The 23,408-nt window shown below is 36.8% G+C and overlaps 1 protein-coding gene and 1 long non-coding RNA gene across 15 annotated transcripts in view; one reads left to right on the top strand and one right to left on the bottom strand.

The window, feature by feature from the left end:
* LOC138761747 (melanophilin-like) overlaps positions 1–23,408 on the bottom strand; it is a 228,375-nt gene that overhangs the window by 11,127 nt on the left and 193,840 nt on the right. For 11 of the 14 annotated variants that reach the window (XM_069934432.1, XM_069934439.1, XM_069934441.1 and 8 more), the window contains 2 exons: positions 10,832–11,065; positions 334–420 (listed from right to left, as the gene is read on the bottom strand). The exons of 1 other annotated variant lie outside the window; for it this stretch is intronic. In XM_069934432.1, the coding sequence (XP_069790533.1) occupies positions 334–420; positions 10,832–11,065 (321 nt within the window). The remainder of the gene's footprint in view (positions 1–333; positions 421–10,831; positions 11,066–23,408) is intronic. 2 more of the 14 variants (XM_069934440.1, XM_069934443.1) reach the window with 2 other exon arrangements.
* Positions 1–23,408, top strand: part of LOC138761752 (uncharacterized) — a 52,272-nt gene that overhangs the window by 16,407 nt on the left and 12,457 nt on the right. The gene's annotated exons all lie outside the window — the stretch shown is intronic.

Below are 23,408 nucleotides of genomic sequence, written 5' to 3'. Positions count from 1 at the left end.
AATTTTACCTTTCCTCATCATATCCAATAAACACCTCTTGTTTATTGGGCTGGACTCCTCCCCCTCCCATTGTTTCACCTTTCTCTCTCAGTCTTTATTGAGTCTCCTACCTGCTCAAGCACGAAATGTTGGTAATATATCTTTACCTCCTATGGATGCTGCGAGACCAGCTAAGTTCCTTCAGCATTTGCTGTGCGTTTTTGGGAATGTTTCTAGCCTTTTTGGAATAATTAGAAGCAGAAATACCACTTTCTGGGCTTTGACTAACATTATGTTTCACATTGTTATTTAATTACAATCAAAGGCAAAATCTATCGACATCTATACACACACCTGACAATCTTTTTTGGGGTTTTCCACAGTGGAGGCATTCATCCCAGCAGCACACAAAGCTGCAATCCGGTTTTCTATTTCTGAAACCTGGAGTACAAAATCACTCTGAGATTTCACACAGCGGAGACATCGAGCTTCCTTGTTTGGTGATACTATGCACTTTTCCCATGCAATTCCGCAAATCATTTTTTGATAAATTGACAGACAATTCCTCAGTTACAACCATTCTTATTCTCATGGATTCTTTAGATCACCTTTTTATAATGTCATTATGATGAATAGCCAGGAGAAAATCAAGAGACATGATAGAAGATTGTAAATCCATTATACATCTGTTAACAATGTAGATTTCTAGAATGTACAGAATAACTAAGATGTTATGAAAGTGCATTCAAAAACAATAGAAAGATAGAAACCACAGATGGCTAGAAATTCAGAAGCCCATTATTTTTACAACACCTCTTCTCTGCATTTTTTCCCCTCCTCAAAATGGAACACAATTACAATGATTTTCAAGTTGAACTGTGTCAATTGTGAAATTCAACCAAGTGCACTCTGGGGACAAACAAAAGACTGCAGATGCTAGAATCTGGAGGAATTGAGTGGTGTGAGCAGCATTTGTGAGAGGAAAAAGACTGGTTAACATTTCAGGCTAGAGCCCCTTATTGAGACCAGAGTTCTGCCCAAAATGTTGACCTTTCTTTTTCTCCCACCGATGCTGCTTGACCCACTGAGTTCCTCCCACAGATTGCAGTCTGAAAGATATTCTGAAGCGAATCATCTTCATCCATCTGATGTGAATTCAGATGCAATTCAAATGGTATAATTTTCCTCAGTATTACTAACTTTCAAGGTTGCTATGAATATTAGTGCAGAATGTCACCCAGGGCTGGAACCCAACTTTGGTAAACCACATCACTTACCTCAACTATTTTGACTCTGGACCCCACCCACCCCCAACCCTCTATAATTCCCACACTTTCATCCATCAATCCTGGAACGCCTAACTGTTTCATTGGCCTAAAACCCAAAACCCAGCTTCCCTGATCCTACCGGTCAATCCATTCCTACACTCCACAACTCCTAATTTCCTTAGCCTCAACCCCAAATATCTGTTGCATGCCCAATCTCACTAACTCCTGACAATAAGGCTCCAATCTTTGGCCAGCCATCAATTCTCTTCCCAGAAAACAACACCAACTACTGGACTATAAACAACGTCCTAGAATTTCCATACTGCATAACTCACCGTTACTCCCCGTGTAGAAAAAAAAACATACCCCTTATACTTTCAAGCACCTTCCCCCTTGTGTTAGCCATGGGAAAAGCCTCTGGCTATGCTCATGATCAAGAGTTTCCTTTCATCCCTGATACCCAGCCCTATATAGTGCATGTTTTCTTTCATGTTCCTGAGCCAGTTTTCTTTTGTTGTGACCTTCAGCAATGTAAAGAAGTGCTGTGTGATGTTATCACAAACTTACAACTGGATATTTCAGAGCATTGCCATTTAACATTGATTATAAAAATGTCAACTTCATTGATTATAAAAGTCTCCATGATTTTATCTAGTGAGTAGGTATTCAGTCATATTCTGTTTGATCACTCTGGGAGAATCATTATGGTTAATTTACAACCTCTTTATTACAGTTCAATATCTAACATTTATGGCATTTTGTTGGGAATAAGAACGGCTCCTTTGGATAAAATTTAAAAAAGCCTGGGAAAAGGACATGCAGCTTTTAATCTCTGAAGAAACTTGGAAAGCAATTTTCAAATTGGTTCATATCATCTCATCTTCATGTGCCTGTCACTCCATGGGGCTCACATGTCCAAAGTCAAATTATCTCATTTTTTTGTGGATGTATTTCCTTGTTGTGATTGATGCAACAATGGAGATGCTTCATTCATTTGTGTGTTTTGGATATGCCAGAGTCTAGGGAAATACTGGAATGAAGTATTTCAAACTTTTGCTGTACATTTTAAAGTTAATTTTAAAACTAATCCTTTAACTGCCTTGTTTGGTATTGTTGGAGAGAGTGGCATAACTCTAACAGTATCTGATTTGCATGTATTAGCTTTTACTTTTCTTATGGGTAGGTGGGCAGTGTTGCTAAGATGGAAGGATGTTGCTCGGCCTACTCATGTTCAATGGCGATATGACATCATGTCAAATTTAGAGATTAGACGCTCAATTTCCGATTTGAATTTTATAACACTGTGGGGACCTTTTATGAATTATTTTCAGATTCTCTGATTTGATATGAATGCAGAAGTGTTGACTAATAAGGTAATTTATCACTCCGATAAGGAATTTTTTCCCCTCTCCTTGACAAACAGAATCCCCCTCGTCCTAACCTACCACCCCATCAGCCTCTACATCCATCACTTTATCCACCGAAATTTCCAGCACTTACTACAGGACCTCACCACCAGACACATCTTTCCTTCTCCTCCCCTCTCAGCCTTCCTTAGGGACCGCTCCCTTCGTGTCTCCCTTCCCTCCCCACCCATCGCCTTCCACCGTGGTCATAGGAGGTGTAATACCTGCACCAACCCCTCCTCCTCACCATGGACCGAGGTCCAAAACAGCTTTCAGGTGAAGCAATACTTCACCTGTACCTCCAAAGAACTCATTTACTGTATCCGATACACACTCTGTGGCCTTCTCTACATCAGTGAGACTGGTCATAGATTAGAAGATCGCTTCACCCAGCATCTCCCTTCTGTCCACAACAAAAGCGACCTCCCCGTAGCCAACCATTTCAATTCTGAGTCACAGTCTCAAGCTCACATGTCTGTCCATGGCCTTTCACACTACCCCACCCTGACCACCCGCAGATTGGAGGAACAACACACGTCATTTTTTGTCTGGGAACTCTCCAACCCCAGGGCATAAACAATGAGTTCACTGCATTCCACTAATCAGCTTGCCTCCCCCCCCCCTTAACTAGTTATTCCAGTTCCTACTTCCTTTCTCTCTCCACCTAGCCGAGACTCCTCCCCCTTCCTGCGGTGTTACCCCCCCACCTATCATCTCCCACCCTCACCACCCCCCCTCTCCCTTTTGTTCAGACATCTCTCATGTTCTCCCACACCTTGATGAAGGGCTCCAGCCCGAATTGTTGGTGATGTATCTACTATATAAAGGCACTGTTTGACCAGCTGAGTTTCTCCAGCATTTGTGTTTTTTCAGTTTTTTTTGGTAGTCGGTATCTATTTATAATAAAATATCACTATATAATACAATTTGTTTAATTGAGAATGCAGGGTACTTTGGATGAAATGGTAATGATCTAAGTGTAATGAATTATTTTTTGAATTTTAATATGTATTCTTATTTACTCTGTGTTTTTCAATGTGGAACTTCAATTTCAATAAATATATTGAAAAAGTATAATTTTTGTCCTTTAAGAATTTCCCATTGGCAATGTGAAAAATCGACAGCTCATTATGTGACTTTTCAGAGTTGGAGGCTGAAATATGTTATATTTCTTGTGTTATATTTGTAAAAGTCATCTAAGCTCCTTCAGTAATCATTGTCTACAGTTACTTAGAGTTGAAGAATGTGGAAATAGGCCCTTCGGCCCAATTTGCCAACGTTGACCAAATGTTCCGGCATTTGGCCCATTCCCCTCTAAATCTATCCTCTTCATTGCAGCTGTCCAATTTTTTTCTAAAACATTGCAATTGTACCTGCCTCAACCATCTTCTCCAGCAGCTCATTCCATATAACCACCACCCTCTGTGTAAAAAAAAGTTATTCCTCCGATTCCTGTAAAAATCTCTCCTCCTGTCTCCTTGAACCTGAATCCTTTAGTTATTAGCTCCCCTTCTCTGGGCAAAAAGACTCTCTGAAGAAAATAGCAGGGTAAGGTTTATTGCTGGCCAACAGACCATCCACCTTTTTTTGTGGTCGTGGTCTTGATCTTCAAACATTAGTTTCCTTAGATGGCCAGAGACCCTGCTGGTGCACTGAAGGTAAATGTAATCATCAGTATCTCTCTTTGTTAACAGCCAGCTTCTTGCATTTGTGATTTGAACACATGCCTGTTGGTGACACAGGTAATAATATCATTCCACCAAGGACACTTCTTAAAGGAATTGCACTTATTAAATGCTCTAGGCTAACAACACTTTTCTCAGGAGACTACCCTGGGAAAAGATACATCGTATGAGACATCAAAGGAGGCCTCCAGGGAATATCTGCTTTGTAAAATTTAACTATGACAGAGCAGCATTCTCTCAGCTCTGCATTGGAGATTTTTCATCTTCAGGCCTGTGAAGTGAGAGACTGTAACCCAATGGTTCGCAACCTTTTTCTTTCCACTCACATACCACTTTCAGTATTCCCTATGCCATAGGTGCTCTGTGATTAGTAAGGGATTGCTTAAGGTGGTATGTGGGTGGAAAGAGTTTGAAAATCACTGTTTTAATCCTACCCAATTGACTCTATATGTGCCCGGTTTCAACACTCCAAAAGGAAATGGGCCAATGACAATTTTTCTCAAGCAAAATATTTCAGTAACAGTTGTGTCTAGAGAGTGATTCTCAACCTTCTCTTCACACCCACATACCACCTAAAGCAACCCCTTACTAATCAGACCATAGGGATGGCCACATGGCATAGGGATTACTTGAAGCAGTATGTGGGTGGAAAGAAAAAGGTTGAGAACCACTGCGTAAACCTCTCGACTCAGAAGCCAGAATATAGACAGCTGAGCTGTAGCTGATCTAAACTTATGATTCTGTGGATAGTCAATGCCATGTGGAGAGAAGGAAAGGTTTTCCAATTTCAACACATGTCCTGAGATAGTAATCAGCAAGATTTTGCAGGCTGGTTTGGAATGGATTTCTGCATCCTATCTGAATTTAGTTTTACACGTTCTAGTTTTTCAGTACTTTTCAATAACTGAATAACTAGCAAGGGCATGTCAGCAGATAATTAAAAGCTGACCTATTACTTTGCTGGATTCACCTATACACCAGTGGATGAAAAGGTCAACAGTTTTCTTCCCAGAAGAACCAGGCCACCTGGTGGCATAATGGCCACCATCACTAATGGTAAAATCTTACCTCAGATTCCCCAGAATTTCGTGAGTAGAATTTGAATCCATATTTCTAGACTATATTCCCAATCTTGTAAAATAACTACTATATTATTACATTCATAAACTCATACTGAGTTCTACTTTTCCAACTCTTTTGTGAGCAGGAGAATATCACATTGAAGGTAGAGGAAGCAGAATTTTAATTTGATTGGGTCATCATGTTCAGCACAGACATGGGTCGAAGGGCCTATTCCTGTGCTGAATTGTTCCACGTTCCTTACTTGCCTTACTTCGATGCACAACCTAGGGGTTATGGTGGCGATGAAGTATTGAAAGTGTGAGGCCTTACACTTCCTTCCCAGGACAGAGAATGTGCCTTTTGTTCCTTTCTTGTTGCACCAGCTAAGATCTGTGTTACTTCTGGTCTTGATGGTCCACACCATGCAGAATCATTAGGACTTGTAATGCTTTGCACTGTTAACCTCCAACATCCTCAATTCCAAATTATGTTTACTCCTAAATGAATGGGCTTTACTTCTCACACATGTTAAAAACAACCAGTGTCCATTGAAGTGAAATAGGACAGAGGAAAGGTTAATATCCTGGAAGTATATTACTCATTTCCAATCCAATTAACAGCTTATTTTCCTTGCTGCTCTTTCAATACTGAAATAGATCTAAAGGAAATACTTGTGCATCCTAATATTGCTGTAGTGTATTTAATATAAAAACAGACAAGAAAGCACACGTTGACATAATACTTTATGTGTTCAGATACATGCTATTGCTGCTTAATAGCCAAAGGAAACAAAAGAACCATTATGAAGTAAAACACGCAGAGTTACTGTTCAGGTTAATGGGGAAGAAGATCAACATCTTTTTCCCTTTTAAGAGATGGAATAATGGAAATATCAGAAAACCTTCTTTTCAGCTGAGGGCATCGATCAGATCTGAGCATAAGTATCTTATCATTTTATGTAAAAAATGTGCCATCTAACATGAAAATGTTTTGATAATTAAAATAGTTCAAGAAAGTAGAATCATTTCTGAACTATAACATGTCAGTCTAGTCAAACTTCTTCAGACTTGGAAAAAGCACAGTGTCATCAATGGTGTTAAATGACTATGGACGAAAAGAACAAAATATGTCACATTATTGGACCAGACTCTTTGGCCCAACTGCTGACTAAGTTGTGCTAGTTTCATGATTATCTTTACATTTACAAACTTTTATTTAAGCTTTATTTAATTATATGAATTTTAACTGTTCTTGTGGGATTCAAATATAATGAGAGGTGACAAAAGGCAAGGTGGTTGATGTTATTTAATTGATTTTAGTAGTGTTTGATAAAGTCCCACATGGTAGGTTGATGTGGAAGGTTAGGGGTAAGGGGCCAATTAGCCAACTGGATAAAAAATTGGCTCAGTGATAGGAGTCAGAGAGTGGTTGCAGAGGGCAGTTTTTCAGGCTGGAGGTCTTGACCAGTGGAGTGCCTCAGGGTTTGGTTCTGGCACACTTACTTTGTGTAATATGCCAAAATGATTTGGACAAGGATGTTTGTGGAAAGGTAAATTTGCTGATGACATGAAAATATGTGCTATAGTGGACAGTGAAGAAGGTTAGATAACCTTCTATGGGTTCTAGCTCAGATGGGAAACTGGACTAAGGAATGGCAGATGAAGTTAATCTTGGAGAAGTGTGAGGTTATATATTTGGGTTACTCTGTTAACAGCAGTGTGTAAAGAGTGTTGTGGAGCAGAGGGTCCAGGGATGCAGATACATAGCTCTCGAAAGGTGGCAGCACAGGTAGATGGAGTAGTGAAGAGAGCATTTGGTATTCTTGCTTTCATCAGTCTGTGCAATGAATTCAAGTTTTAGGTCATGTTGAAATTATGTAAGACATTGGTGAGCCACACTTGGAAAAAATAAGAAGGATACCATAAAGTTGGAAAGGGTAAAGAAGAGGATTATGAAGTTGTTGTCAGGATTAGGAAAGTTGAGTTATCGTGAAAGACTGGAAAAAAGGCCTGTTTTCGTTAGAGGTTGATAGGGGATGTAATTGAGGTCTATATAATCATGAGGGTCATTGGCAAGTAATGGTCTGTTTCCTAGAGATGAGAGGGCATAACTATAAGATGAGGTGGATGGGATTGAGAAGGGGAAGGGACATGAGTGGACATTTCTTCCCTCAGAGGATGGTGGGTATATGGAATAAGCCGCCAGACAGAGTGGTGGAGGCAGGTACATTCACTTCCTTTAAAAAAAACTTGGATAACTTCATGGATGGGAGGGGATTGGAGAGGTCTGGTCTTAAAAATGGGCAAGTGGAACTAAAACAGGAGTGATTTTAGTCAAGAGATGGGCTTGGAGAACATTTAAAGTATGAAATCAAGATTATTGCACAGAACCAAAGTCTGTTCACTTATTGTTGTACAGTAGGGCCCTGGAGAGTATTGAGGAAGAAAGACGCAATGAGGGCAAAATGAAATTAAAGATGATTTATTACTTGTGTTTCTAGATGACTTCTATCTCAAGAGGACATGGACCTGTGGGCCTGTTTCTGTGCCGTGAGAGCCTATGGCTATGAAATAAGGCTAGAGAACAATTTGTGTGTTGATCTTTCAGATGAAAGATCTGACCAACCTTCCCAGTCTTAGCTTCAGGGTCTTATTTGACTCTTCAGGATGTGATAGGTTGTTTCAAACACCCGATTATTTTTTAAAAGTGAAGCACTAATATGTAAATTCAGCATTAATGTTATAAACAAATAGCAAGTGATTGAATGATTATGTCAGTCCTTTGAGGGTGGACTATTTGTCAAAGTCAAAGAAAATAAAGAGAAAGTAAGTATAAACTTTTGAATTGAATGCCTGCACCAGCTCAGTAGCATGTTATCAGCAGATTGGTCTGTCACCAAGGAAAATAATTTAAAAACAGATTTAGAACACAGTAACTTATCATCTAGAGACAATGTATTATCAGAGTATTTTTATAAGCGTTTTGACTTGATCAATGTGAAGGTGCTAAAATTGATACAGATAAGTGCTGAGAAAGATATCAGTTTACTCTCAGGTTTACTCCAAGAAGGCAAGAGACCTCAGATGTATTGTTCTGACTCTGGTATGGTATGACACAAATGTAATAAAGTTTTGGAAGTAAACTCAGGCATTACTTTTCTCTTCCCTCTATTCTTCAAAATGTGTGACATTGGGATTAAGAGGTTGGTTTGTCTGTTCTTATTTCTGCTTTGGGAAACCCCGCATTTCCCCATTTCAGACACACAATGACGGCTTTCTACAAGTATCCTGGCAATGTACAATGTCTTCAAAGGCGGACTTGAATTGGAATAGCATATCTGCAGCAATGTAAGGCTACAGTGATGGAATACTTGTTTTTTTAAAAAAAAGATTATAGTTATTAGTTAATCAATTAATCGAATTTTGATTCCATCTCACAGTACCTTCACTTTGCCCACCTAAAAAGAATGCAAGACACTAGCACATTGGTATGCCCTCTTGAGATAGAAGTTATCTAGAAACTCAAGTAACAAATCATCTTTAAATTCATTTTGCCCTCTTTGTGTCTTTCTTCCACAATGCTCTCTAGGGCCCTACCTTACAATAATAATTGAATAGCCTTTGGTTCTGTGCAATAATCTTGATTTCGTACTTTACGTGTTCTCCATGCCCATATCTTGACTAAAATCACTCCAAGATGAGAGGCTGGTGAGAAGTTGCATCCCATCATTCCTTTGTGTTGGGTTCTGCGTGTTTCAGGGATGGACTCACATCCTGAATTTCCCTTTCAGCTTACAGATTGGTGCCTAGTGTCAGAGTATGCCCTCCACAGCCATGAAGCTACAAATTCAAGAAACTACTCTGGGACAAAGTGTGGGCTAGAGCTGACATTCACATATTTTTTTACATTTAGAGATACAACATGGAAACAGGCCATTCCTGCCCATGCTGCCCAATTATACCCATGTCACAATCAACCTACAAACCCTGTAGGTCTTTAGAACATGGGTGGAAACTGGAGCACCTGGATGAAACCCATGCAGACACAAGGAGAACATACAAACTCCTTACAGACAACAGCGTATTCAGACCACGGCCACTGGCGCTGTGATAGCATTATACTAATCATTACACTAACTGTTATAGTAGAACCCATGACAGATGAGCTACTGCTATGCTTTGCAGTGCTTGTCTTTTGATGGCTGAAAAGAACAAATGTTTATTGGCATTCCTCTGGAAATTAAGTTCTATGATGAAGTATATTATATATAAATATGTTTTTAATGGAGATAGATTGTGGAGGGTTCGTGTAGGTCGCCACAAACAGTGAAACACTTCCCATTTAAAATGCAAGAGCTATGCATAAGGAGATGCAACATGTTCACAGTGATTTTACAGAAAGTTTGAAAAATGCCTATGGAGACTTCACAAGTAGGTGTTAATTGGACTGATGCTGTGAGTAAATGGATTATTGTTTTGAAAATAACAGATGGTCAAGGTCAAGAAACTGATTCCGGTACTGCAGTCTGTTTGGTTGGAGTTTGCTGTTCTAAGAAGGACATGTGGTTTTGCAAGCAGAGAGAGCAAAAAGACCAAACAGGCTTTCTCTACAAGTGAGAGAGATAGAGAATCAGTTCAAGTTCTGCAGTGGCCTTTGGAAGCTGGCAGCTTGTTTAAACCCCATTTTGAAGATGGGTTGTGAGTTCTGAGTTCAGCCAGGTGAAAACCCTTGTGGTCCTTACAAGAGGAAATGGCTGGCTAGAGTGTTTCACCTGAAATAAGAGAAACAAGAGGAACTCTGTGGTGACCTTGGAAAACCCATGATGGGGAAAGATTCTTCAGCAAGACACTTAAGTGGCAGATTGGAGGAAATCAGTTTGCCTGTGTCCAATGAGCAACAAATCTCTCCCTGAAACCAACTACAACATTCCTGAGTAGTAACCATTTACATTTTCGCTTGAGCCTGGTGAAAATTCATAAATGTTAAATTCTGTGCACAGTATAAGGATTGCCTGGTACCAGTGAACTTGGAGGTGTGAGAAGGGAAATTGGACTGTGAATTAAAGAACTTTCCTGAACATATACATATTACATACACATGCGCTGAGAATTAGAAGGGGGTTAAATTAGGTTAGATTAAGTTAATAGAAATAAGTTAAAGTTTGATCCTGTTTTTATGTTTAAAGATAAATAAAAGTAACTTTTGTTTAAGTCACCATTTGCCTTGGTGAATTTCTATTGATGCTGGGTTTTGGGGTCCTCTGGGCCCGTAACAATTTGCTTTCAATTAGCAACATAGATGGTCCATCAAATCACTGCACAGTTACATTATAGTCAACAGCTCTCAATACGATTAACTCAGTGAATTGAACTTGAAGGATTCAAACACCTGAGAGAATTACTCTGGCTCCAACTGAATATTCATGCCCTACCTTTAGGGTATCATTGTAGAGGTCATCACTGGATGAGCTCATTTCTCGAGGGTCTTCAGCCTTCCTTTTCGGCTCCTCTTCAGAGGAAAGACCCTTGTCACTTATATTGCCGGCCAACTCGTCCAATTTCTTCTTCAGCTTTTCCTCTTCCAAGTCTGCATCTGTCAAATCTAGTCCAGAAGCCTCGGACAAAATGGGGGATGACACTCGATGCCTCCCTTTGGGGTCAGGAGACTACAAAATCAAAAAGCATACAGATGAAACGGAAGCACAGAAGAAATTTATTCAAGTTGGACTTTACGTTGAGTAACAGTGTTGTGCAGCACAGAAACAGGACCTTGGGTCAAATCTGTCCATGCTAACAGTGATGCCTATTAACACGAATGACATTGCTTGTATTAGGCCCATACCCCTCTGCTCCTTTCCTATTCAAGTATCCATGCAAATGTCTTTTTATTGTTGTCATTACATTTGCCTTGATGATTTCCTCACAGCTTGTTCTATAAGCAGATCACCCTCTGTATGAAAAGCTTGCCTCTCAAATATCCATGAAAAACCTTTTTTTAAATTAAACAGAGAGTGGTGGGTGTCTGGAATGCATTGCCAGGAGTAGTGGTGGAGGCTGGTACAATAGGGTCATTTAAAAGATACTAAAATAGCCACATCGGGCATCAGAGAAATAAAGTGTAATGGAGGGAAGGATTAGATTGATGCTAGAGTAGGTTAAGCATGGGTTAGCACAACATCATGGGCTGAAAGGCCCATAAAGGCCCATTGTACAACTCCCCTCTTATCATAAACCTATGCCCTCTAGTTTTAGATGGCTGCGCACTGCTAAAAGGCCTCTATCTATGCCATTTGTGTATTTATATTTTATAAACCTTGACATCATCACCCCTCATCTTCTTGTTGCAGTGAGAATAATTCCAACCTACCCAATCTCCCCTTATAAGTAAAACCCTCCATTCTAGACCACATCCTATTTAAGACTATAAGATCTAAGAGCAAGAAGTAGGCCATTTGGCCCATCGTCCACTCTGCCATTCTATCATAAACTGATCCATTCTCCCACTCAGCCCCACTCCCCATAACCTTTGATACTGACTATTCAGATACCCATCAATCTCTGTTTTAAATATACCCAATGGAGATATACATCTGGAGATTCCTCTGCATCTCTGTTCCTCTGCTCTAATTCTAATACTGCCATATTCTTCCTTTAGTAAGGCAACCAGAACTGTACAACATTATTCCAAGCGCATAAGATCAATTTATTGTACTATTACAACAACATGATGTTGTAATTCATATTCAGTGCCTCACTCTGAAGCAATCATGCCTCATGCCTTCTTCACTACTCTTTCCACCTGTCATCATTTCTCAGGAACTATGAACTTGTGGCCCAAGGTCCCTCTGTACATCAACCCTTCTGTGGTCTCTGCCATTTATAGTATGTGTCCTGATGGCCCAGAATGCATTAACTCTTGTCTGGATTAAATTCCATCTGCCACCACTGTGCTAATCTTTTCAGCCTATGTCCCACTATATCCTTCCTCAATCTTCTTTGCTATTGAGGAAATCACGTGATGGAATAGTGGCTGGACGGTGAACTCCAGCCCTCTCCAGAAAAGTTGAAAAAAATAAAGGAAAGCACAAAGGCACAAAAATAAAAATTAAAGTAAAGTGAATATAAAGGTGGAAAGAAGATGGCGACGAAAAAAGAAAAGTCGAGTCTCCAGGTGGCGCTCATGGAGTGAACACGTTTTGGTTTTTGCTCCATAAAATATACTATTTTTAACCTGTATCCACCTTTGAACGAACTTCACAGAAGTCAGAAAGATCTTTATTATTTCTCTAATTATACTTGAGTCTGAAAATTTTGAAGAAATGACTGAAGGAAAAGCTACACGAGCTAAAACCCGGGCAGAAAAGGTAACGGCCGAGAGAAGAAACAACCAGACATTAAACTAAGTGAGATGACCTTCACTGACTTTTTAAAATTCTTTCGTGATGAATTCAAAGATGTTTGTCGCAAAAAAGACCTAGCTGAACTTCGTACAGCTTTAATTGCCTCAGAAGCTGAAACCAAAAAACAACATACCTTAATTGCAGCTCTTCAAACTGAAGTTCAACAAAAAGAGATTAGACTGACTGAGGTCGAACAGAAACTTTCCAAAGCAATTAAACAACTAGAAGCACTCCAGCTGAAAAGCATTGATTCAGAGAACCGTTCCAGAAGACAAAATATTCGTTTGGTTGGAATTCCTGAAGGCATTGAGAAAGGAGATCTCCTGACGTTTTTTGCCGAGCTTTTAAAAGAAGCATACCCATCCGAATTCCCTGCTGATCCACCGCTACTTGATAGAGTACATCGTATCTGGAACCGAAATGCTGAAGCTTCCAAACCCAGAGTGGTGATGGTCCGTATGCATTACGTGAGTACAAAGGATAGATTGATTCGTACAGCCAGAAGACTTGGAAATGTGACTGTTCGTGGCTTTAGTCTAAGAGCCTATGAAGATTTTAGTCCGGAGGTAGTATGCGCTCGAAGACTGTTTAAGGATCTGATGTCCGAATGTTTTGAGAAGAAACTGAAACCTGCGCTCCTGTATCCTGCGAGGCTCAGGATTTCTCCGGAGAACCAAGCTCGTCAAATATTCGACTCCGTGTCTGCAGCACGGAACTACCTGTCGGCTAATTTCCCGTCTAGCGCGACCTCTCAGCCTGAGTGACTGATAAAAAATGCGGTAGTTATTGGTCTTTTTCAGGTTAATAGTCAGATTCTGATTTCTGACCATTCGAAAAGTAATAGATCATTATAGCTCTAATTATCCTGTTCATCTTTAACACATTTTTATATATTTTCTTTCTCCTCTGTGAGAAATTTTTTTTTAAATATATAAGTGTATGTTTAATTTTATATTAATCTATACTAATAATATGATTATATTCTTTACTATTTTATTTCTGAATTACTGAAAATGGCGATTTTTTATCTTTTGTTTATTAAAACTTTTCATGGTTTTTTTTTACATTCGCCATTTTCTCTTTGTCTTTCTTCATAAACTAATTTTAAAATGATTTAACTCTTTATGACTTTGTTTTATCAGTAGGTACTACACAATTACGATTTTTCTTTTATTTCTTTTTAAATATTTTTCTTTCAATATTTAGTATTTGATTTTAGCTTGAGTTATCCTTTTTATAAGTTTAGGTGGTGGATCTTATCCTAATATTAGGAGCTGCCGTCTGAAGACATGGGGGTAGGTTTAGTACTATCTCTTCTTTTTTCTCTGATCACTCTCTGGTCAGATGGGGGGCTTTGTGGGTGGGGGGTGGGTTTTGTTTTTCCTTCAGGGGTTCTTATGTTTCATTTTCTTTTGTTTTTTCTTGATTTTTCTTTTAGAACTACAGATATGGCTGACACGTCGTCATTTCCGGTCCTTCCTTATATCTTAATTCTTCTTCCGGGCGCATGGATCCCTGCTTTGGTTAACCCTTTATATATTGGAGGGTTGACCTAAGTAATGGATCAAAACATTAATTTTGTCTCTTGGAATGCTAATGGTTTAAACAACATGTTTAAAAGGAGGAAGGTCTTTAAAGTATTCCAGAGACTGAAAGCACAGATTATTTTTTTACAGGAGACTCATGTGAGGAAGGAGGATAATTTGCGTTTTTTTAAATCTTGGAAAGGCCCACAATTTCATGCCAACTCATGCTCTAAGACTCGAGGTGTATCTATTTTTATTGATCCCTCTATTACATTTGTTCAACATGACATCACTGTAGACCCTAACGGCAGATTTTTATTGGTTACTGGGTTATTATTCAATATTAAGGTTGTCATGGTTAATGTTTATGCCCCGAATGTAGATCACCCTGAGTTTTTTAGATCTTTGTTTACTATTTTACCCAATCTAAATGAATATCATTTAATAATGGGTGGGGATTCTAACTGTTGTCTGAATCCCCTGCTAGATAGGTCGAAACCTTCACAGCTCCTACCGAATAAATCGGCTACATATATTAACTCTTTCCTTACTAACTCTGGAGCTGTTGATATTTGGAGATTTCTTCACCCGACAGATAAAGAGTTTTCCTTTTTTTCTCATGTATACCATTCATACTCGAGAATTGATCACTTTTTTATTGATTCACGTTTTATTCCACTTGTAACTGCTTGTAAGTATGACATTATAGCCATTTCGGATCACTCTCCATTACAACTCTCTCTTAAATTCAAAGACTCTGTTTCTACTATTAAGCACTGGCGTTTTGATGTTACATTATTGCAAGATTTAGACTTTGTTAAATTTATGAAAGAACAAATTAACTTTTTCTTTTCAACAAATTACACTACGGAAATTTCTTATGGAATATTGTGGGGGATACATTCAAGGCTTATATTCGTGGTCATATTATTTCTTACTCAGTAGCTTTGAAGAAATGCATCAAAAACAATATTCATCTATTGGTTGAGAAGATTAAAGACATTGATAAGAAATATGTGACTGATCCTACTGAAGAACTTTACAAACAAAGAATTGAACTGCAGATGGAATATAATTTGTTACTTACATCTTCGATTGAAAACCAGCTAATTAGATCTAAATCTGATTTTTATGTGCATAGTGAGAAATCGGGTAAACTGTTGGCTAATCATCTGAAGAATATTTCAGCTAGACGCCAAATTGTGGAGATTCGCAAACAGAATGGAGAACTGACTGTTAACCAGGAAGAGATAAATCAATCTTTCCAAAATTTTTATACATCCTTATATAGTACAGAATCCCCTCAAGACCTTAGTAATATGTTTAATTCTTTAGAACATTTGAAATTCCCAAAAGTATTACCTCAAGATAACTTAGAATTAAGTAAACCCATTACAGATTCGGAGATCAATAATACTATTTTCTCACTGAACTCGGGGAAAGCACCAGGTCCCGATGGATATTCTGTGGAATTTTATAAAGCTTTTTCTTCTACTCTCTCTCCCTGGCTGATTAAGATGTTTGATGAATCTATCACATTGGGTAAACTACCACAATCATTTTACAGAGCTACGATTTCTCTAATCTTGAAAAAAAATAAAGACCCGACCGAATGTTCTTCTTATAGACCTATTTCTTTGTTGAATGTTGATTCTAAGATCTTCTCTAAAATTCTAGCGACAAGGCTAGAGAAGATATTACCATATATTATCTCTGACGACCAGACTGGATTCATTAAAAATCGTTATTCCTCCTTTAATATTAGAAGATTGATGAATATTATTTACACTCCTTCACATAAGTCTTCAGAATGTGTTATTTCACTAGATGCTGAGAAGGCCTTCGATAGAGTAGAATGGCCTTATTTATTTACAGTTCTTGAAAAATTTAATTTTAGTCCGATATTTATATCTTGGATTAAACTTCTTTATAATTCCCCAGTTGCCTCGGTTTTTACTAATACCCAAATATCGCCATATTTTCGATTATTTCGGGGCACCAGGCAAGGGTGCCCTCTTAGCCCTTTATTATTTAACTTAGCTTTAGAACCTTTGGCAATTGCTATCAGAGAAGCACCCAATATTACTGGTATTATTCGTTGCAGGGATATTCATAAAGTATCACTATATGCAGATGATTTATTGTTATATATTTCCAATCCTGAAAATTCTATTCCTGCAGTTTTATCTTTATTAGCCCAATTTAGTAATTTTTTGGGATATAAACTGAATTTAAATAAAAGTGAATTATTCCCTTTTAATGGATGGGTCCCTATTTATGATAGTTTACCTTTTAAAATAGCTAGAGACCATTTTATATATTTAGGGATTAAGATTACTAAAAAACATAAAGATTTGTTTAGGACTAATTTTTTCCCTCTATTGGACCTGATCGGCAGTTTACTTACCAATTGGTCACCATTATCCCTATCCATGATAGGCCGAATTAATGCTATTAAGATCTTACCTAAATTTTTATATATATTCCAAGCTATACCTATTTTTGTTCCTAAATCTTTTTTTGATAAGGTCGATTCTAAATTGTCCTCGTATATCTGGCAAAACAAGAATCCTAGATTGGGGAAAAAATATTTACAGAAATCTAAACTAGAGGGAGGGTTGGCATTACCCAACTTTAGAATTTATTACTGGGCAATTAATATTAGTTATTTAAGGTATTGGTTGAATTATTCAGAATTATCTCTAAATCCCCATTGGGTGAATTTAGAAATTAAACCGATACAAAATTTTTCAATTAGCTCTATTTTGGGAGCTGCTCTCCCTTTTACTCTTACTAAATTATATAAACAAATTGATAATCCAATGGCTAAACATACACTACGTATATGGTTTCAATTCCGGAGATTTTTTGGCCTGAGTCATTTTATCTTGGAAACTCCTATTGTACTAAATTTCCTTTTTCATCCCTCTCTAATTGATCAAGCTTATTTACTCTGGAAAGTTAAAGGTATAACAAGCTTTTCGGATTTATTCTTGGATAACTCTTTCATGTCATTTGAACAATTATCCATGAAATATGATTTACCTCGATCTCATTTCTTTCGATATTTGCAGATTAGGAGTTTCTTAGTTTCGACTTTACCCTCTTTTCCCAATCGGGAGACTACGACTGTTTTAGAGGATATACTATATTCAAAATTCCCTCCAAAAGGTGTGATATCTAAATTATATAATATAATTACAAAAATAAATTCTGGGACTTTTGAAAAGTCTAAAAATGATTGGGAAAGAGAACTCAACCTTCATATTTCTAATGAAAATTGGAATAAAATTCTGCGACTGGTAAACTCTTCTTCTCTATGTGCAAAACATTCACTAATACAGTTTAAAGTTGTTCATAGAGCTCATATGTCTAAAGATAAACTCCATCGCTTTTATTCTCATATCGATCCTATATGTGATAAATGTCAATTGGAAATAGCTTCCCTTACACATATGTTTTGGTCCTGTCCCTCTTTACAGAATTATTGGAAGGAAATTTTTTCCATTATATCTACTGTTTTGAATATTGATTTACAACCACATCCCATTACTGCAATTTTTGGATTATCTATGATAGATTTGACTTATTTATCTCTTCCTGCGGATCGTATGATTGCTTTTCTTACACTAATGGCTAGAAGATCTATACTATTAAATTGGAAAGAGGTAAATCCTCCCACTGTTTTCCAATGGTTTACCCAAACCATACTATGTTTAAATTTAGAGAAAATTAGAAACTCTGTCTATGAATCCCCTTCTAAGTTTGAGTTAACCTGGCGACCATTTATTCAATATTTTCATTTGTGGTGAGTTGATCTGGCTCTGTTTTCTTTCTATGATTATGTATGATAATTGGGCTGTAAGATGAGATCGGAGTGATCGGCGTGGTTTAGCTATATCTGTAGGTTTTTTTTTAAAGTTTTTTTAAAAGTTTTTTTTAAATTCAGATTTGTTTTTTCTTCTTTTTTGGGGTTTTTTTTTCTCTTTTTTCATATATTGTTATTAATTATATCTTTTTTTTAGAGATAGTTCACACCCTAAACTGATCAAAATTTTTTTTTTATGATATATTTTTATTCTGTAATATTATTGTTTAATATCTCTGTATTAATTCATTACTTACTATGTATTTTTTTATATCTCTTTGAACTGTATGTGTTTATAAATTATAATAATAATAAAAAGATTGAAAAAGAAAGAAAAAAGAAAAGTCGAAACCAACGGTAAGAAGAGAGGAAGAGAAGACAACGGAAGAAGAAGAAGGCCTTACCTGTTCGAAGAGGCCCGCGGTGGAGAGAGAAGCCCACTCCCTCAGCTCGGTAGAAAGTGGACTACAAAAATGGCTCGCTGAGCCGAGTAAAAGTGCGCAACCGCGAATGCGCGAGGAGTCGCGCATACACGATGCACATGCAAAAAAACACGCCGACGGGAGGGGCGACCAGCTGGGGAGTCGATCTCCACAGCCGGCAATGACAGCTACAGAACAGCATCAGCAAGAGGAGAACATAGAAGACAACAAAAACAAGAAAGAAGAGAAGAAAAAGAAAACAAAGAAACAACAGATGGCCAACCCAGAGGAAGAAGAAGAGGAAGAGGAAGAGTACAGTGAAATGGAAGAAGAAGGGAAAGGCAAGACAATGGATATATTTTCTCTTATTAAAGAATACATGGATTCATTTAAAGAATGGCAAGCACAAGAATTTAGTGATTTAAGAAGAAGAATAAACAGTACAGAAGAGAAAGTGAATAAAATAGATATGACCATATCAGAAATAGGAAAAAGAATGGACAAGGTGGAAGAACGAGAAGCAGAGGTAGAAATGGAGGTAGAGGACTTAAAAAAGAAATTAGAAGAATCTAATAAAAAAGTTAAAGAGACACAAGAGCTGTTAGCTCAGAAAATAGATATAACGGAAAATTATAACAGAAGAAATAATAGTGGGCCTTAAGGAAGATGAAGAAGGCAAGAATATGAGAGAGTTTATAAAAGATTGGATCCCCAGGATCTTAGGATGTCCAGAACTACAGCAAGAAATGGAAATAGAAAGGGCACATAGAGCATTAGCCTTTAAACCACAACCACAACAAAAGCCAAGATCCATTTTAGTAAAATTCCTGAGATATACTACAAGAGAAAAGGTACTGGAGAAAACAATGGAGAAAGTAAGAGAGGACAACAAGCCACTGGAGTACAAAGGGCAATAAATTTTTATTTATCCAGATATAAGTTTTGAACTCCGGAAGAAGAGAAAGGAGTTCAATACAGCAAAGGCGATTTTATGGAAGAAAGGGTATAAATTTATACTAAAGCATCCAGCGGTATTGAAAATATTTATTCCAGGACAGCAAAACAGACTATTCTCGGATCCAGAGGAAGCACGAAAATTTGCAGAACAATTACAAAATAGACTGAGAGATGAAGACGTGTAACTAGAGTACAAAAGACTGCAAACTAAAAAGACGTGTGTATAGGACTATATAGATATATAATACATATATTACATAAGTGTATGTGCATTTAAAAGAAAATATATAGTGTATAGAGAAGAATTAATGAGGGAAAAAAGGGGAAGAGAGGAGTAAAGAGGGAATTTAGAAAGTGACCTTTGTTGTATATAAAAATTGAAATCTTTTCTGGGGGGGCTGGGTAGGGAGAAATTACGGTCACTGCAAAATCAGTTGACGCTTGCGAGTGAATTCGCAAATCCAAATGGAGAGGGGAGATGTGGTTGCCTGACAAGGGATAATGGGCAACTCAGGAAGTGGAGGGGACAATGGGGTTAAAGAAATATTAGGTAGGAGAATAAGGGGAATGTTTGATGTGTTAAAAATGTTGTCTTATAAACTGTTCAAAGAAAGAAAGCAGAAATGGATGAGAAGGAAAGGTGATGATGAGGAAACAGAAGGGAAAGATAAACAAAGTATAAAATGGCTACATTAAACTATATGACTTTAAATATTAATGGAATACATAACCAAATCAAAAGGAAGAAACTGCTAAATTTACTGAAAAAAGAAAAAATTGATATTGCATTTGTGCAAGAATCACACTTAACTGAAGTGGAGCACAAGAAATTAAAGAGAGATTGGATAGGACATGTAACGGCAGCGTCATATAACTCAAAAGCTAGAGGAGTGGCTATATTAATCAGTAAAAATGTACCAATCAAAATAGAAGAGGAAATAATAGATCCAGCAGGAAGATATGTAATGATAAAATGTCAGATATATTCGGAGTTTTGGAATTTACTTAATATATATTCGCCTAATGAAGAAGATCAAAAATTTATGCAGGATATTTTTCTGAAGATAGCAGATACGCAAGGGAATATATTAATAGGAGGGGATTTCAATCTCAATTTGGATTCAAACATAGATAAAGCCGGGAAAAAAATTAACAGAAAGAATAAAGTAACCAAATTTATAATTAAATCGATGCAAGAAATGCAACTTTTGGATATATGGAGGAAACAACACCCAAAGGAAAAGGAATATTCATATTATTCGGATAGACATAAAACATATTCAAGAATAGATTTATTCCTGTTATCAGCTTGTATACAAGATAGAGTTAGGAAAACAGAATATAAAGCTAGAATATTATCGGACCATTCACCCTTGATATTGACAATAGAGTTAGAGGATATCCCTCCAAAAATGTATAGATGGAGATTAAACCCCATGCTACTTAAAAGACAGGATTTTAGAGAATTCATAGAAAGACAAATTAAAATGTATTTTGAAATAAATACGGAATCAGTGAAGGATAAGTTTATATTATGGGACGCAATGAAAGCGTTCATCAGAGGGCAAATAATAAGTTACGTAACTAAGATGAAGAAGGATTACAATCAGGAAACAGAACAGTTGGAAAAGCAAATAGCAGATATAGAGAAAGAATTAGCAAGGAAGGAAGACACTACTAAAAGAAGGGAATTGGTAGATAAAAAAATAAAATATGAAACATTTCAAACATATATGGTGGAGAAAAATATAATGAAGACAAAGCAGAAATATTACGAACTAGGAGAAAAAACGCACAAAATTCTAGCGTGGCAGCTTAAGACAGAACAAACTAAAAGAATGGTATTGGCATCAAGGAAAAAAGACAAACAGATCACATATAATCCAACGGAAATTAATGAAAATTTCAGAGAATTCTACAAACAATTATACCAAACTGAAAACGAAGGGAAAGAAGGCAAAATAGATGAATTCTTAACTAAAATTGAACTACCGAAATTACAAACAGAGGAACAAAATAAATTAATAGAACCATTTGAAATAGTAGAAATACAAGAGACAATAAAAAAATCTGCTGAATAATAAAACACCAGGAGAGGATGGTCTCCCAATAGAATTCTATAAAACATTTAAAGATTTATTAATTCCTCCCCTCCTGGAAGTAATCAACCAGATTGATAAAACACAAAGCTTACCAGATTCGTGCAAAACAGCAATAATTACAGTAATACCAAAGGCAGGGAAAGATCCACTTGCACCAGCATCATATCGACCAATATCTCTACTTAACACAGATTACAAGATAATAGCCAAATTATTAGCAAACAGATTAGCTGATTATGTACCAAAAATAGTAAGTCTAGACCAAACTGGATTCATAAAAAAAAGACGAACAACAGATAATATTTGTAAGTTTATTAACTTAATTCATGCAGTAGAAGGAAATAAAACTTCAACAGTAGCGGTTGCTTTAGACGCAGAGAAGGCCTTCGACAGAGTAGAATGGAATTATTTATTCAAGGTACTACAAAAATTTAGTTTACCAGAGAAATATATTAATTGGATTAAAGCATTATATAAGGGGCCATTGGCAAGAGTGACAGTAAATGGATATGTATCAAAACATTTTAACTTAAGCAGATCAACAAGACAGGGATGCCCACTATCGCCCTTATTGTTCGCGTTAGCCATAGAACCACTTGCAGAACTGATAAGAACAGAAAATAAAATAAAAGGGATAAAAATAAAAGGCAAGGAATACAAAATCAGTTTATTTGCAGATGATGTTATAGTATACCTAACGGAACCAGAAACAGCAATAAAAGAATTACATAAGAAATTGAAGGAGTATGGAGAAGTGTCGGGATATAAGATTAATGCAAATAAAAGTGAAGCAATGCCAATGAATAATGCGGATTTCTCAAAATTCAAGAAAGAATCACCGTTTAGATGGCAAATCCAAACAATACGATACCTAGGTATACAAATAAATAAAAACCTCAGCCATCTATATAAACTTAATTATTATCCACTAATGAAAAAAATACAGGAAGATTTAGAGCATTGGAAAGACTTACCGTTAACATTAATAGGAAGGATAAACTGTATTAAAATGAACATTTTTCCAAGGATACAATACCTATTTCAGGCACTGCCAATACACTTGACAGAAAAATTCTTTAAGGAGTTAAAGAAAATAATAAGGAAATTTTTATGGAAAGGGGGGAAACCGAGGATAGCACTAGATAAATTAACAGAATGGTATAGACAAGGAGGCTTACAACTGCCAAATTTTAAAAATTATTATAGAGCCGCACAATTAAGATATCTATCAGATTTTTACCAAACAAAAGAAAAGCCAGATTGGACTAGATTAGAGCTAGACAAAATAGGGGAGAAGATACCTGAACATATATTATATAAATGGGATGAAAAATTGGTAAAACATAGGAATTCTCCAGTACTGCACCATTTGCTTAATATTTGGAAGAAGATTCATGTAGAAAGAAATAAAACAAACTACCAATTATCAAAACTAATACTGACGTAAAATCAGCTAATCCCTTTTACGGTAGATAACCTGTCTTTTAGAGAATGGGAGAAAAAAGGGATTAAAAGAATAGAAAATTGTTTTTCGGGGAATAAATTATTATCCTTTGAACAAATGAAGGATAAATATAATATAACTCAAGATACAGTGCTGGCATATTACCAATTGAAATCCTATTTAAAGGATAAATTGGGAAGTAGTCTGAAATTACCAGAAGGAAGCAACTTTGAATATCTGATTACAGGCACAATGATAATTAAAAAAATTTATAACAAACATGTATATCA

Source organism: Narcine bancroftii, chromosome 4, assembly GCF_036971445.1.
Source record: "Narcine bancroftii isolate sNarBan1 chromosome 4, sNarBan1.hap1, whole genome shotgun sequence".
NCBI classification, from domain to species: Eukaryota; Metazoa; Chordata; class Chondrichthyes; order Torpediniformes; family Narcinidae; genus Narcine; species Narcine bancroftii.
This window is presented reverse-complemented; position numbering and strand designations above follow the sequence as displayed.